We start from the raw sequence: 13,303 nt of genomic DNA, 5'->3' as shown, positions 1-13,303 counted from the left end.
ATGCTTGTGTACAAGGTGAACTTGCACGAGCAGAATAAATGCAGAAAATCAGCGTGAATGAAAGGAGGGAAGATTTTGGGGGACTTGAAGATAGGAACGAGCACCGGCGCCGAATGGTGAGACAGGAGTGCGCAGTCTTATGTGACGAGCAGCTGCGATTCAAATAATTATTTTACATTTGAGATGACACAGAGCGTCGGCACTTGTGTGTGAGACATGTTTCTTGTTATTCTTTCGATTCTCAGATTATCAGCAGTATGACAGTTTCCTCATGAGGGGAGGAAGGGACAAAGATGCAGGAGCAGGATGCGTGTCTGTGCGTAAAGACAGCCGAGTATGTGGTCCTTGGTCGGTGAACACTCCTAACAACTCCTAGACTGCACAGGTTAAGGAAATGACATTGAACCTACATTTAACTGATGACAAAGAGGAGCTGAAGTGGGTGCTGTGTGTAGACCGGGTTTAACAACGCACCAACATTGTGCTTGACCAGACCTTGTTTTAAGATCAACACACCAATGGGCTCACTGATGAGCGCAACTGCATTTGCTCCTTACATGACGGATGCACTGTGTGTAAAAATAATGACTGTGCCCGATGGAAATAAGGGCAACAACACTTGTGCTGCGCTTTGTGCCACTTTGCACCAGGCAAAAGATACCGTAGGGCCCCACATGTCATGTATTTCCTGCTCAACCATTGACACATATTCATGCCACATATCAGATTACCTAGACTACAAAAATTAAACAAATTAAATGTGGTTTGTATGTGGTTCCAATGTTGATATTTAGCCCTTCTGAGACTATTCCATGGCTAAATCAATGAATCTTATTTTATCTAGAAAAAAAAAGTATCCATTGCTCTCACTAATATATCTTAACATGACACCAGCTCCGTTTGTAGTCTCATGAGAAAGTAATTACACATCTCAGGTACTGGATAGCATCCCAAGGCTGCAGTTGCCATAACTCCTGAACAGAATATCTATAAAATTCATGTTCAGAGAGTCTCAGTCTGTCAAATGTGATGGGATTTGAATAAAACAAAAACAGAAGAGAGGCGAGGCACTGCTCACTGCCAGTATGCAAATGCAGAATCTTAATTATATAGTGGCAGCATAGAGGATATTTGGAGGGAGAGAAATTGTTCTTGCTCAAAGTTAATGGCTGGCCCTTTGCACCGCTCTGTCTCTCTCACACACATACACAATATTTGTCAGAATATTTTCACACACACATTTGCACTTCATTCATAATGAGGACACTCAGTCCTTAACCCTAACCTAAATAAATAAATAAATTCTAATCCTAAAACCAGATCTTAGCCCGCTCACTTTACCAAAATATCCTCACTTTGCCAAAATGTCCTCATTCCACATGGTTTATATAATTTTTTGGTCCTCATAAAGCAAAAAATACAACACACACACACACACACTGTACTGTCAGTAGAACAAAACCCATCATACTCTTGTGATGTGTTATACAGATGCATGTAGAGCTTTGCGTTCGTTACTCCTCTGCTGCTAACAAGACTGATCAGTTTACATCTCTAATCAAACACGGAGCTGAAGTGAAAAGCAGAGCAGTGAAGCTCCATGATACTCAGCTCCTACTGCTCCCATCTCCTTGAGAGATAAGAGTCAGATCAATGAGCACTCCTTCCCTCTTAGTGAGCCAAGTGTACAGTTGTGACACTCTGGACACAAAGAGTCATCCCCATCCATGTAGTACCTGGATTTTGGCTCGCCATCTCCACATCTTCGTTTCCCTCAGCGTCTGTGAAAAACCGGAAAAGGTATTCAAATGAGTGGAAAACATTCGAGTTCAGTGCTAGACCCGGGAGTTGAATTGTCTTGGCTTTTGATATCACCTCAAACAGCCTTTTTATTCTATCTTTTTTTATGTGGCTTTGTCTTTGTAGTGCAGTACAAGAGCAATGGAACGACAAAGACATGCATAAATTAAGTGGCAGAAAAGAAAGGGAAAAGAATGTCACTTCTAAAGCCATACATAATTGAGGGATTTCTTTGTTCCAAGCTTCTGTGATAAGAAAAGTTTTTTTTTATTAGAGTACTAGCACACAGGATGGAAAGACTGAACTGGAGGGAACAGAAAATTCAATTTTTGATGACAAATGACATCAAGAAGCACCAGTAGAGCCGAAAGGCTCAGAGCATGTGTTAATGGTCCGTAGAGCTACATTACCATTGGCACCCTCTTCTTCATCACCTGTTTCCTCTTTACCTGAAAAGGAGTGGAAAGGAATCATCAGCCATATGCAAGCCTGCATGGGAATAATGCCAGTCATTAATTCTGAAGAACAAAGCTACCAGTCATACTAATGATCACAAACGGTTCATCTCTGGGCAAAAGATTCATCTTGTGAGACCTGGCACCTCATTTTCAAACAGCCTCATCGAGCTCCTGTTTCACCAGCCTCACTTTCTCTTTCTTTTATCAACCACGAAAACTCAAATTTGACAACATGTGTGTCTGTCTGTCCGTATGCAAGGTTATTGATAGGGAAACGTAATGCTCTTGATCACATAGGGATAAATGTTTTGTTGAAGATATCACAGCTCATTTGTTAGCTTTGCTACACCTTCACACAGTTTTAGACTTCAGTTGTGGAAGGCTTACAAACCTGTCATCACTACAGTTGTTACAATGAACACGATCTTCATTTTCTTAGCAGTAAGTATTCAAAGAAGCAGACTCGAGTTGTGTTTGCGACTCTGTCAGACTTTAATTAGGTGCAGCGCTGCTCCGAGCTGAACGACAACATTTGCATTCTTATATGCTTACAGTTAAAAGGCAGCATTACTATGTTTCAGTTAATCACAGCTGTAGAGTGTTGGTGTGCTAACAACTTGCACAGAGCCAAACTAGGCTACAGCATGGAGAGATGGAAATGCAGCACTAAAACAGCAAAATAAATAATGATTAATGGCAATATAACGTTTTTCAATGGCAATACAGCAATAAAAACTTAGAGGTACAACATATACAATTGATTTTTTTTAACCCCATTAGCTAAATATGTAATTGTCTTGCACGTCTTTGCCATTTTGTGACCAAAAAGAGATTTAAAACAATGAATTGGTTTGTTCCACTTTAACTCAAGAGCAAAAATCAGTCTGTAATGATCTGAGATTTATTTAATTCACCTTTTTGGCTATATCACCCAGCCATAAACCAACATGGACTGGACACATTAAAATTACAGTCAGCATGACTAAAAAGACTAAATTGTATATATTTACAGAGAAAACTATCATGTTATTCAGAGAGATCCAAAATGGAAAGAATGACACTAACCAGTACATGCAGACATTACACCACACCTACGTTCATCTACCTACTCTGCAACACCACAGCAAAGTTTATTCGATGCACTCACAAACACAAAGGACAGGATTATGTTGGAGAGAAAATGCATATTGTTATCCCTGCATCATATCTGTTATTTACACCCTCCTCAATCCTATTCTCATTCTCACAGATTCTGGTGCACACACATACAAACCAATGACATTTGGGACAAATTGAGTAAATGAAAACCATGACACCAATAAGAGAACATGCTCTACAATGGCTATTGTGCAGCTTACATAATTGCTTTTTTTAACAAGCTGCCGAGAGAAACCATTTTTTCATATATATGCAATTTTGCCCTGCACTCAGAACAATAAAAATGCCAGCCTCTATTAAATGGCCAGTTCTACCAGTGGTGCACATTTATCTCAAGTGCCTCTGTCCATCACACAGAACGCTGGTGACATACAGTGCATGGCAATCCTGTCTATTAATCATGACAGGCATTTTGAGATGCAGCCACAGACAGAGGGCTGAAAAGAATGCTTGAAAAACGGTTAAGATGAATGCTTTGCACCTTAAACCCTGTTCTACATTTAAAGATTTGTGAGGCTGGTGTATCAGTCCGCTTGACCCCATACAACATTATATCAGATATAACAAAAGGCTGAATGTAATTTCCTTCCTTCCGGTTATTTGATCGATTGTATTTGACTTACTGAACAGAACAGCATTCAATTTGTGATAAATGCTGCTACGGTGCAAAATGTGGGTAAACATACACACACAGACACACACAGACACACAAGACAGACAGCAAAATATTCTCTGTAAGGCAGATTATATTCATAATGTTTTCAAGTTAAGGTCAAATAGCAGGTCGTCTCTCTCTCTTCTAGGTTAAACACGTCTCCAACAGGATGCTCATGTGAACCTACCAGCAGGGGGCAGCATTGTCACAGCTTTCCTGCCTAATGTCATACACAGTGCTTTAACACTGCTTTAAACTGTCTTCATGAATCAGGCTCTGACATACTTCACGCAGAGGAGCTCCAGCCAAAGTCCACACCTTAACACCATAGGTGTCGTCTTATATGAATCGCTCGCTCAGAAATAGGAAAACACAAAGGACATTTTGAGTCCTTTCAGTCGGACTCGCAGTGAAATGAATGGCAGCACTGTCGTGTGTTTGCTGAATAAAACGCGAGACATACTCACTTAAATGATTCATCAATGTCAGCATCACATTCAGAGGTGTAGCATCCGAAGGTCGTAAACTATTTACATGGTGATATACAACCTTACCCGTACGTCCTACTTGCATGACTTTTAAGTAAACATCAGCTACAGACGGTATTTTGTGGGAAATAAAAGCAGCATTTAATATTTAGGGTGGAATAGAAATGTGATCAAGTTTTCGTGCACTCACACACTCACACAGTCTAGTTTCACTCTTATCTGTTCGCTCCCAGCCTTGTCTCTCATATTCCCTCCATTAAAGCCAACTGGAGCAAAGGACAAAAAAAGAAGGGAAAAAAAATGGGGAACTTTAAAAATTCATGAGACACGTGTAAAAGAAAAAGGGCTTTACAATGGCCAACAGCTATCATTCAAAGACTTTTTGCATGTGAAGTGTGTGTGTGCAAGTGTGCTTGATGATGTTAAGGATGGTATCCAATGGAGAAGTTCACTGTCTGTCCACACATGGTGTTATTAATACGAATGTCCATCCACACTCTGTGCCATCTCTCACCATCTCCCTCTCTTCCTCGGGTCTTTCCCAGAAAAAAGGCTCTCAAGCATGCCAGGGAAACAGACCCAGCCAGGCATTGATTTCTGGCTCAATGTTCACATTTTACTGTGTCCTGTAACAGCCACTAATCTCACTAATACCAATCTGATATCAAATAATAGACACTGTGTGGCTGCTTGCCAACTCAGGTGTGCTCTACTCGACTCTACTGGCTCTACTCCATCCTGGACCTCGGTGCCAGCGTTTACCTCTGTGTCTAACCCACCCTCTCTCCGTCTCCTACTCTCTTCTTCTATGGCTCGGAGCATCTGCATGCTGTGCTTGTGTTTCATGTGGATTACATCACAGCACAGCTCATCACACAAACACACATTTAATCAGTGACACTTTTTTTCTTCTTCTTTCTTTTTTTTTTTTTCCCAAATACACTTCAGGGGTTTTTCTATTTGATGAAGGATGGAGGTTTGGTTTCTTTTGAACACAAGTTGAAATGCTTTTTCTTTTTTAGAGCAACTCCCACCATTCACCAGTTGTGTTGGTTTCCATGTTAATACAATTAAAACTGTATTTAGAAAGAGTTTCAACACTGACAGGATGATCCTTTGAATGTGAGACACGGCAGTTAAAAATAGAATAAAAGAAAATAAATGTAATTCAGAGTGAGCAGGTATGATGTGAACTGTGTTTTGATTTCTGTTTAATGTTCGTCAGGAGACAGAAGCTGCTGTATGGTTAGATTATGTGGTCTTTCATAAAGTTGGCTATTTAATTTGTGCTTCATATTGTTTTTCAGTAAGGTCGCTCCTCAGAGACTGAAGGAGTACAGTGCCTGTGTGATGACAAAACAACTGAATGAGGCTCTATAATTACCTCGAGTCCACAAACCTGTGTATTTATCATGAAACAATAGGAAGCTTTAATGTTTTCTCTCTTCATCAGTGCCATGGCTAAAAGCCCCTCATCCCTGACCCGTGCACCGGGGAGAGTGAATCCCCACAGGAGTGTGATGCATGTGATGGATCACACTGAGGCATATTGACTGACACACTCCACCAACTCTGCTGCAAAGTGTAATTTATTCTAAAAAGTGCTCCACATATTGACTATCCCACAAAGATGACCTGCTTTGCTGACTCTATAGACACGATGGTAAAATATGGTGCATTTTGATGTAAGGGGATGTCAGACAGGTTTACAGATGTGGTACGAGCCTCTCGAGCTTCTCGTGATGTCCGTCTCACGTAGCCGACGGTCTGTTTGTTGCAGTTTGCATATTGTGTGCTCGGTGCTATCTTGGCATCAGAGTGGTTTCTATGATTAATCCATCCTATGTGCTACACTGAACCAGACCTAACCTTTATGGTGTAGGCAGCGCAAAATCATTTTGTTCTCTTCCTGTGAGAGAGGTTGTCTCAAGGACTGAGTGTTCCCATGTTACAAAGCTGTGCCAAGGCCTTTTGTGAATGGATTAGTTACTATTAAGCTGCTGGGCCTGATAAATTAGGATTTATAAAGATTATTACAAAATACTTATGCCCTCCTAATGCTGGTGATTGAATTTGTGAATCATTTTGAATTACTGCTGTGGATTATGGAAAGGTATGTTGAATAGGCAGAAAGAAATTACTCACTGCACTTTGTTTAACGACATAGAATGTATTGACACCCTTAAAGTGACTATGTTATCTGGTCCTGCCTTTCACAATCTGGAAGAAGAACCATTTCCCCACTGAAAACAGCCATGACTGCTATCTTCAAAGATTCCCCGCAACCTTAAGGCTTGAAGACAAATGGATGGTGTACGATTTTAATTGCCTAGTAACACCCTCCAGTGCAAGAATCTAATTATCTTTGGTCCATCGTATCGGAGAGGCCTATAATTGTTTCAATATTACACATCCAAGGGGCTGAAACTGCAGAATAGCCAGATAATGGCTTCTTAAACAAGTTTCCCTCCAAGAAAACATTCTTTTAGAAAAGACCAAGCTTCATCTTGTATTCATTTCCCCAAAGAGGAAGTTGGCACCAAAGAGCAAGACATTATTGACCAAGAGCACACTCCACTCATACGCACAAACAACATTTTCTGTACATACATTTGCTCTGACTGTAATAGTGATATGGCCTACAAGAGCATGAATCATTAGATACATTAAAATAATAATAAAAAAACATGTATTCACATTGTTAGATAAAAGCACAGGTACCTGCTAGACATCGCTGCAAATATTGCTGCATATAGACTATAGACTATAAGACTATAGACTATAAAAAGATGCTCCACGTCAGTTTCTGAAACCTGATAATCTCAGATGTCCCTTGTAACCCAGCTGCCAATCACACTCATACTGTATATACTGTGTTTTAAATCTGAAGGCGTGTTTTCCATAGATTTCCTTAGATTAGATTAGATTTCACCTAATAATGGCTAACAGCTACTTTGGTCCAACATAGTCTACATTATTTTTTATATACAGTCTAAGTTGTTGCAACTTTGATAGTTTGACTGAAAATGCAAACACACACTCACACTCACAAAGAAAAGTATACATACCCATGTTGCCATCTTCACTTTCTTCCTTGGTTGTGGAGTTTGTGGATGGCGCTGTGTTATCTATGAATAAAGAAAAAATGCATTGTGATTTTGAAACATGTCTTCATGTCTATGTGGACGTTCTTTGCAATTCAAGCTCATCATAGCAGTTTAACTTTTTAACATTTTAACTTCAGCTGACCAAGCTGCAAGAGCTTAAGGGAGGAAAAAAAAAAAACCTTTGTTGGGTTTATACCTGCCTGACAAAATGTGACTCCTGTGAGGGAGGAAAAAAAAGGAAATGCAATGCTTTGAGACCAAATCCAGGCCACAGTGAGGGACAAAGCACTACTCCATGTGAGAATGGAAGTCATTTGAACGTTTGAATGTACTCCAGGTTGCACTGATTCAAAATCTGGCTGATGGAGCAGAATAAAAGGCCAGTTCTTGGCACTGGTGTAGACCATTAAACAAGGCCAAACTGAACTGGGGCAGGACTGGCATGATGATACAACAGCTAGGAATGATCAGGGGTTATTTTCTTTGACTTAATATGTCATTATACTGCATGCGGTGTAAAGTAGTTGGTGAGGAAAATGACAGAAAACAACATAGTCATTCAGGCGCTAACAATAAGACAAACTCTCTAATGCACTTCCTCTCAGCCAAGTCTTTATGATTAAGCCATTACTTGCACATTGTTTCACTCTGGAATATCACATTTTACAGTGCACATATAAAACAGCCCTTTTATGTTCACCTAAAATTGAGTCTCATTGAAAACACAGATGCGTGTAATTGGCAAATCATAGGGGTGACTTTGGGAGGAAAAACATTTTGATAGCACCCTGGGTTCTACATCTATGGTAATCTGAACACTTCCTTCTACTGACAGTAAAACTAACATTATTCTCTGCTTAGTTGGCTGCATGTGTACTGTGACATATGCGAGGGACACTGCAGTGAAAACCCCCCCTCCCATTTTTGCTCCCATGTACTCTGACGAAAAACTTCCCATCAAGTGTTTTCTAAGACCTACTGAACTTTGGAGGAAATTGCTGGAGGCAGTAGATTTCATCAAATATTTCCTAAAACTGACTTTCTTTGTCCCAAAAAAAACAAAAAAAAAGTAACTGCCACTGAAGACTATTGGGTCTATTGTTTCGACTATTCATCCACTACACACACTACCATGAGGCTTTCTGTTTGTGTCATTGCTTATTCAGGACATGACTGCACAGACAAATGTCAATAGTTTATCTCGATAAGCTGTATCTGGGAGTTTCAGGCTGTGTGCCAAGATGGTGCAGTGATAAAAGCATTATGCACTGACAGTTGTGTTTGTGATATCGCCTGGCACATGCTGCAGAGGGATGCTGCTCGGCTGTTTCTTTGTCACTCATTTTAAGCGGTCTGCCCGTAAGCTGGATGAAGGGAATGATGTTGGGAAATTGTGCTGTGGATATAAGCTCTTGTAATGCAATGTACCCGGCATGAAGAAGTGTCAGGCCTGAGAGTCAACTAGTGATCAAATGAACAAACATTCAATTTCATGTGCTGCATAAAACCTTGCAAATCACTCCACTGCCACCAGCTGAAGCTATGTTCCTCACTCGGCCTCTGTGTGCTTTAATGGAGGTGTTCAGGTGGAAAGGTAATCATGAATTCTTCTGTTACTCACCTTCCTTCAGCTGTTCCTCCGAAACCTCCATGTCACTGTCTGGAAAAGGGCAAAAAAAGAAAAACACAAGGTGTCAAATTATGCTATTTCATAACGTATGACACAATGAGTTATCACGACTTTGCTGCGTGATTATTGTGTCTGTTTAAACCACTCAATCATGAAAGTTCCACAGAATCTGATGGAAATGTGATATACTGTACTTGCTTTTTGTACAAAAAACCCACTCCCATTTGGGGAACCAAAAACTCTTTCACCACCTCCCTCCTCATCTCATCAGCTGCCATGCTCCCAAATCACATATCAACAACCCTTCACAGCCTCCTTGAATCCCCCCACCAGACGGCCTTGGATTTAGTGAGTTATTATGCCAATAGACTGTGTATGTGGGTGTGTGTTTCACAAGACATTCTTTTTCAATTAAATCTATACTGGCATGCTCAGCATAAACGACACAAAACCTCACGTTTCTTCAAATTACAAGGACCGTGGACTGCGGTGCACAACTATACGCCTTTAAAAAAAAGCTTAGATTCTCTCCTCCTTTTTCCTCTATGGCTCTATTGTACAAGACAGTGAGCAGACTAGAGGTGTTTCTGAGAGGGAGGCTTTGAATGCTGCTTCAGGAGGAAGTGCAGACAGACAGAGAGACCGAGAGAGAGATGAGGAGGGAGGAACTGTGGATGCCTGCTCATGACTCCGATCATACAAACACGTCCTCAAACACTCTCAGATCTCAACGGCTCAGCATACCTTAAGATATTTTGAGTCAAGCCGCAATATATACTATACTATTTAATTTGCCAGGCTGAGTCTTTAAGATTTGAATACCAAGTACGAGCGTAGACACTGCATGATATATGTGTGTATAGCTGTGCGTGAGTCTGAGCAATGATTGCACTGTGGTTAACAAGCAAAGGCAAGCGTTAGCTTGATGAAAGGCTGTTGTCATCTGTTCTGTAGAACTGTAACCATCAAAACTCCCTGTGGATCCAGTGACAGGCATTTCTTTTGTACAACACTGAATAAAAGGGTACACTGCATTAATCTAACCCTGCTTGGGGAAACAAAGGAAGGTCCACTGATACAGTATAACAATAGTGCGAGAATGGAGCATGGAGTGTCTCAGCTACTGCCACATCCTATAATAATATTACCGCTGCTGTCAACATAGGAACAATGTATGTTTCTTAGTCAAGAGTAACAGCATGCGGCACCTTTTGTGCATTTCTTCGTTCTTTCGTGGGGCAAAGACAACACACTCACATAGTTATATTCACATAGAATATTCTTTGAAAGAAACAGCTTTTTGATTACCTCCAAATATGCTAATTAAATATGCTAATTTATTTTTATTTTTGGGAATTAAAAAAAGAGGATAATTTCCACTCTCACATCTCTGCACCATAGGGCCTGTAGTTGGTCAGGATAGTGTGTATTAAAACATAGTGTCTAAAGGTTAAAAACAAAAATCCAGCACACTGTTAAAAACACAGCTGTAATTTCAGTATTTTTTTGCATGAAATAAACAGATTTTATCTGAATCTTTGTTTCGGTTTCTTGACATGAAACTGAAAGTAGGAATCCTGAAAATCCATGGTTCTCTAACTGTGGTGCGTGTACTACCAGCTTCCTTTGGTGGAAAATAAGAAATACTGTATATACGTGTACCAGGGTATGTGATCAGAGTGGAGCTGAGGAATTTGGACCAGAGAGCATAGAAATTGAAACAAATAACAAAAGAGAGACATAAGCCACCTTATAAATCTATTTATTCCCAATTTACACCAACCACAGTATTTTAATGTTGGCGATAATGTTACATTGAGAGCTCAATATTTTGTCAGGTGGTACTCAGTGTAAAAAAGTTTGAGAACCACTGCTTTTAGATGATACTTTTCCCTCCCTTATTGAAATAGTTTGCTATTAAGTGATGGCTGGAAAATGTAAAATATGACGTTTTTTTGATCGCGTTTCATAAGCAGGCATTCAGCATGTGTATTTGCCCATTTTCCCCACATCTGTGAATTACGCACAAAAGTAAAGACTCTCACACATGACCAGTCGATCCTCATGTCTGTTTAAAGCCCACTGAGAGACTCAAGAGAGAGTCAATGTGCTTTCTAGCAATCATAGCACTAACACACCATGGTCTTCTCATTTCCCTGCTGCGAGGGTTAGCCTCAGGAAATCAACACATTCATTCCCGTACTCACTTCATTTTCACCCCCACAGATGCACATGTGCATATGAATGTATATGTACATATATATATATATATATATATATATATATACATAGATATATATATACATATATATATATGTATGTATATCAAGGCTGCTGGAACATTAAGGAGATGCTCCCACTATGGGAATTTGGTGGGAGGTGTGTGGGTAATGGAGTTGGGAGTGTGGAGTGTATTAAAAGCCATGTAAATAAATGTCAATTGGAAAGTCAGTGAAACAGTTGGAGAGAATACAGCAGCCCCTTGTAGATCCATGGACTGTGTTAATGTTGTCAGCACTGTGGCTGATTGAGGAGGAGAAGAGATGGAGCCCAGCTTGTGGGCAGCCACCCGGATCATATTAGAAGAGGAGTGTACCCAGAATCAATTTCAACATGCTTTTACTCTCTACAACTGCAGCTGCCTGACTGCTTCCATGCTTCCAAATAATATGAGCCGAGGCAAGCTTGTGGTCAATCATGATCTATGGGCTACTGTGAATACTTAATTGAATCATGTTGTATGATTAATTGCATTGATTTAGCTATATATTTTAATCAATTAATGGTTTACGCTTACTTTATGTAGTTCTAAAAATAAAACCATGATAATTTCTTGAAATTTCCCAGTTAATGGCTTGAGGGGGTGTGCACTCCTTCAAACGATACTACCGCTGATGGTCCTCTCAGCTGAATAGAAAGACGACCACAGCACCTTGGTGATGCTGCAGTCCATGGTTTTTTAAGGTGTTTAATATTGAATAAGAAGTTGTATCCTGGGATATATATGTTTCGTGAGGTGGGTTATGAATTGTTGATGGCACTGCAGAGTCAAAGCTCTTGTTTATCTATTTGCATATGTGTGTGTGTGTGTGTGTGTGTGAGAGAGAGAGAGAGAGAGAGAGAGAGAGAGAGAGAGAGAGAGAGAGAGAGAGAGAGAGAGAGAGAGAGAGAGAGAGAGAGAGCCCTTTCTTTCAAAATGTATGACTATGAACAGTTAAGGTGTTCCTTGAGCTGAGACTGCATCGAAATACCTTTGTCTGTTTTTGAGACTCATTATGCTGCTGCTGCTGCTGCTTATTTCAACACTGGGCAAACCTTCATGCACGCATTCTAATGTTTCATTGAGATGTCAGTGCTTTAATATTCAATAGCTCACAAGAAAGGAGCAACTTCCTGTTCTACATGCGTGTGTGTGTGTGTGTCGTGTTGTGTACGCAAGTGTGTATGAGTTTTCTTGTCAGCACAGGCTATTTTTCAGTGTCCACCTTCTGCAGAGATGTAACCATACTGTGGCTCCCTCACTGTGACAGCTTGTGGGCATGAACATTGTGATAAAGTAATTTCCTGTATGCAAATATTCTGTTTACACATTCCTGCTCCAGTCATTGTAACTTGACAGATTGCTTGAATATAAGGAGTGCAGCTATATGAAGAGAAATGAGAATAATAAGACGTCAATAAAGAATCGTCTGTGTCCATTCTCAGCTGTAGACATGCTTGAAACTGGTATCAAGGAGAACATTCATTGGTTTGCTTGACCATACACAGGCATACGTATTACAAAATAGATCAAGGCCACTGTTAGTCCTCTATAGCCACACAGATGCTCAATGATAGTAGAGGTGGTGGAGAAGCTTTTCTTTGATATAACGAGGACAAATGATAAATAGTGGAGTGGTGAGATAAGTGGCGGCATAAAAAACAAAGAGAGATTTAAGTGAGAATCAGAGAGGCAGAGAGGGAGAATAAGGAAGAGCGATATGACAGAGGTTTATTGAAAGAGAGAG

At 40.2% G+C, this 13,303-nt stretch overlaps 1 protein-coding gene across 2 annotated transcripts in view; it reads right to left on the bottom strand.

Moving 5' to 3' along the window:
- LOC122781772 (ADP-ribose glycohydrolase MACROD2-like) overlaps positions 1–13,303 on the bottom strand; it is a 124,000-nt gene that overhangs the window by 18,669 nt on the left and 92,028 nt on the right. For both annotated transcript variants that reach the window (XM_044045779.1, XM_044045780.1), the window contains exons 6-9: positions 9,288–9,326; positions 7,628–7,687; positions 2,211–2,249; positions 1,737–1,781 (exon numbers count right to left, since the gene is read on the bottom strand). In XM_044045779.1, coding sequence (XP_043901714.1) covers positions 1,737–1,781; positions 2,211–2,249; positions 7,628–7,687; positions 9,288–9,326 — 183 coding nt within the window. The remainder of the gene's footprint in view (positions 1–1,736; positions 1,782–2,210; positions 2,250–7,627; positions 7,688–9,287; positions 9,327–13,303) is intronic.

Source organism: Solea senegalensis, linkage group LG15 (assembly GCF_019176455.1).
Source record: "Solea senegalensis isolate Sse05_10M linkage group LG15, IFAPA_SoseM_1, whole genome shotgun sequence".
NCBI lineage: Eukaryota > Metazoa > Chordata > Actinopteri > Pleuronectiformes > Soleidae > Solea > Solea senegalensis.
The sequence above is the reverse complement of the archived record's forward strand: the minus strand, read 5'-3'. Positions and strand labels throughout refer to the sequence as shown.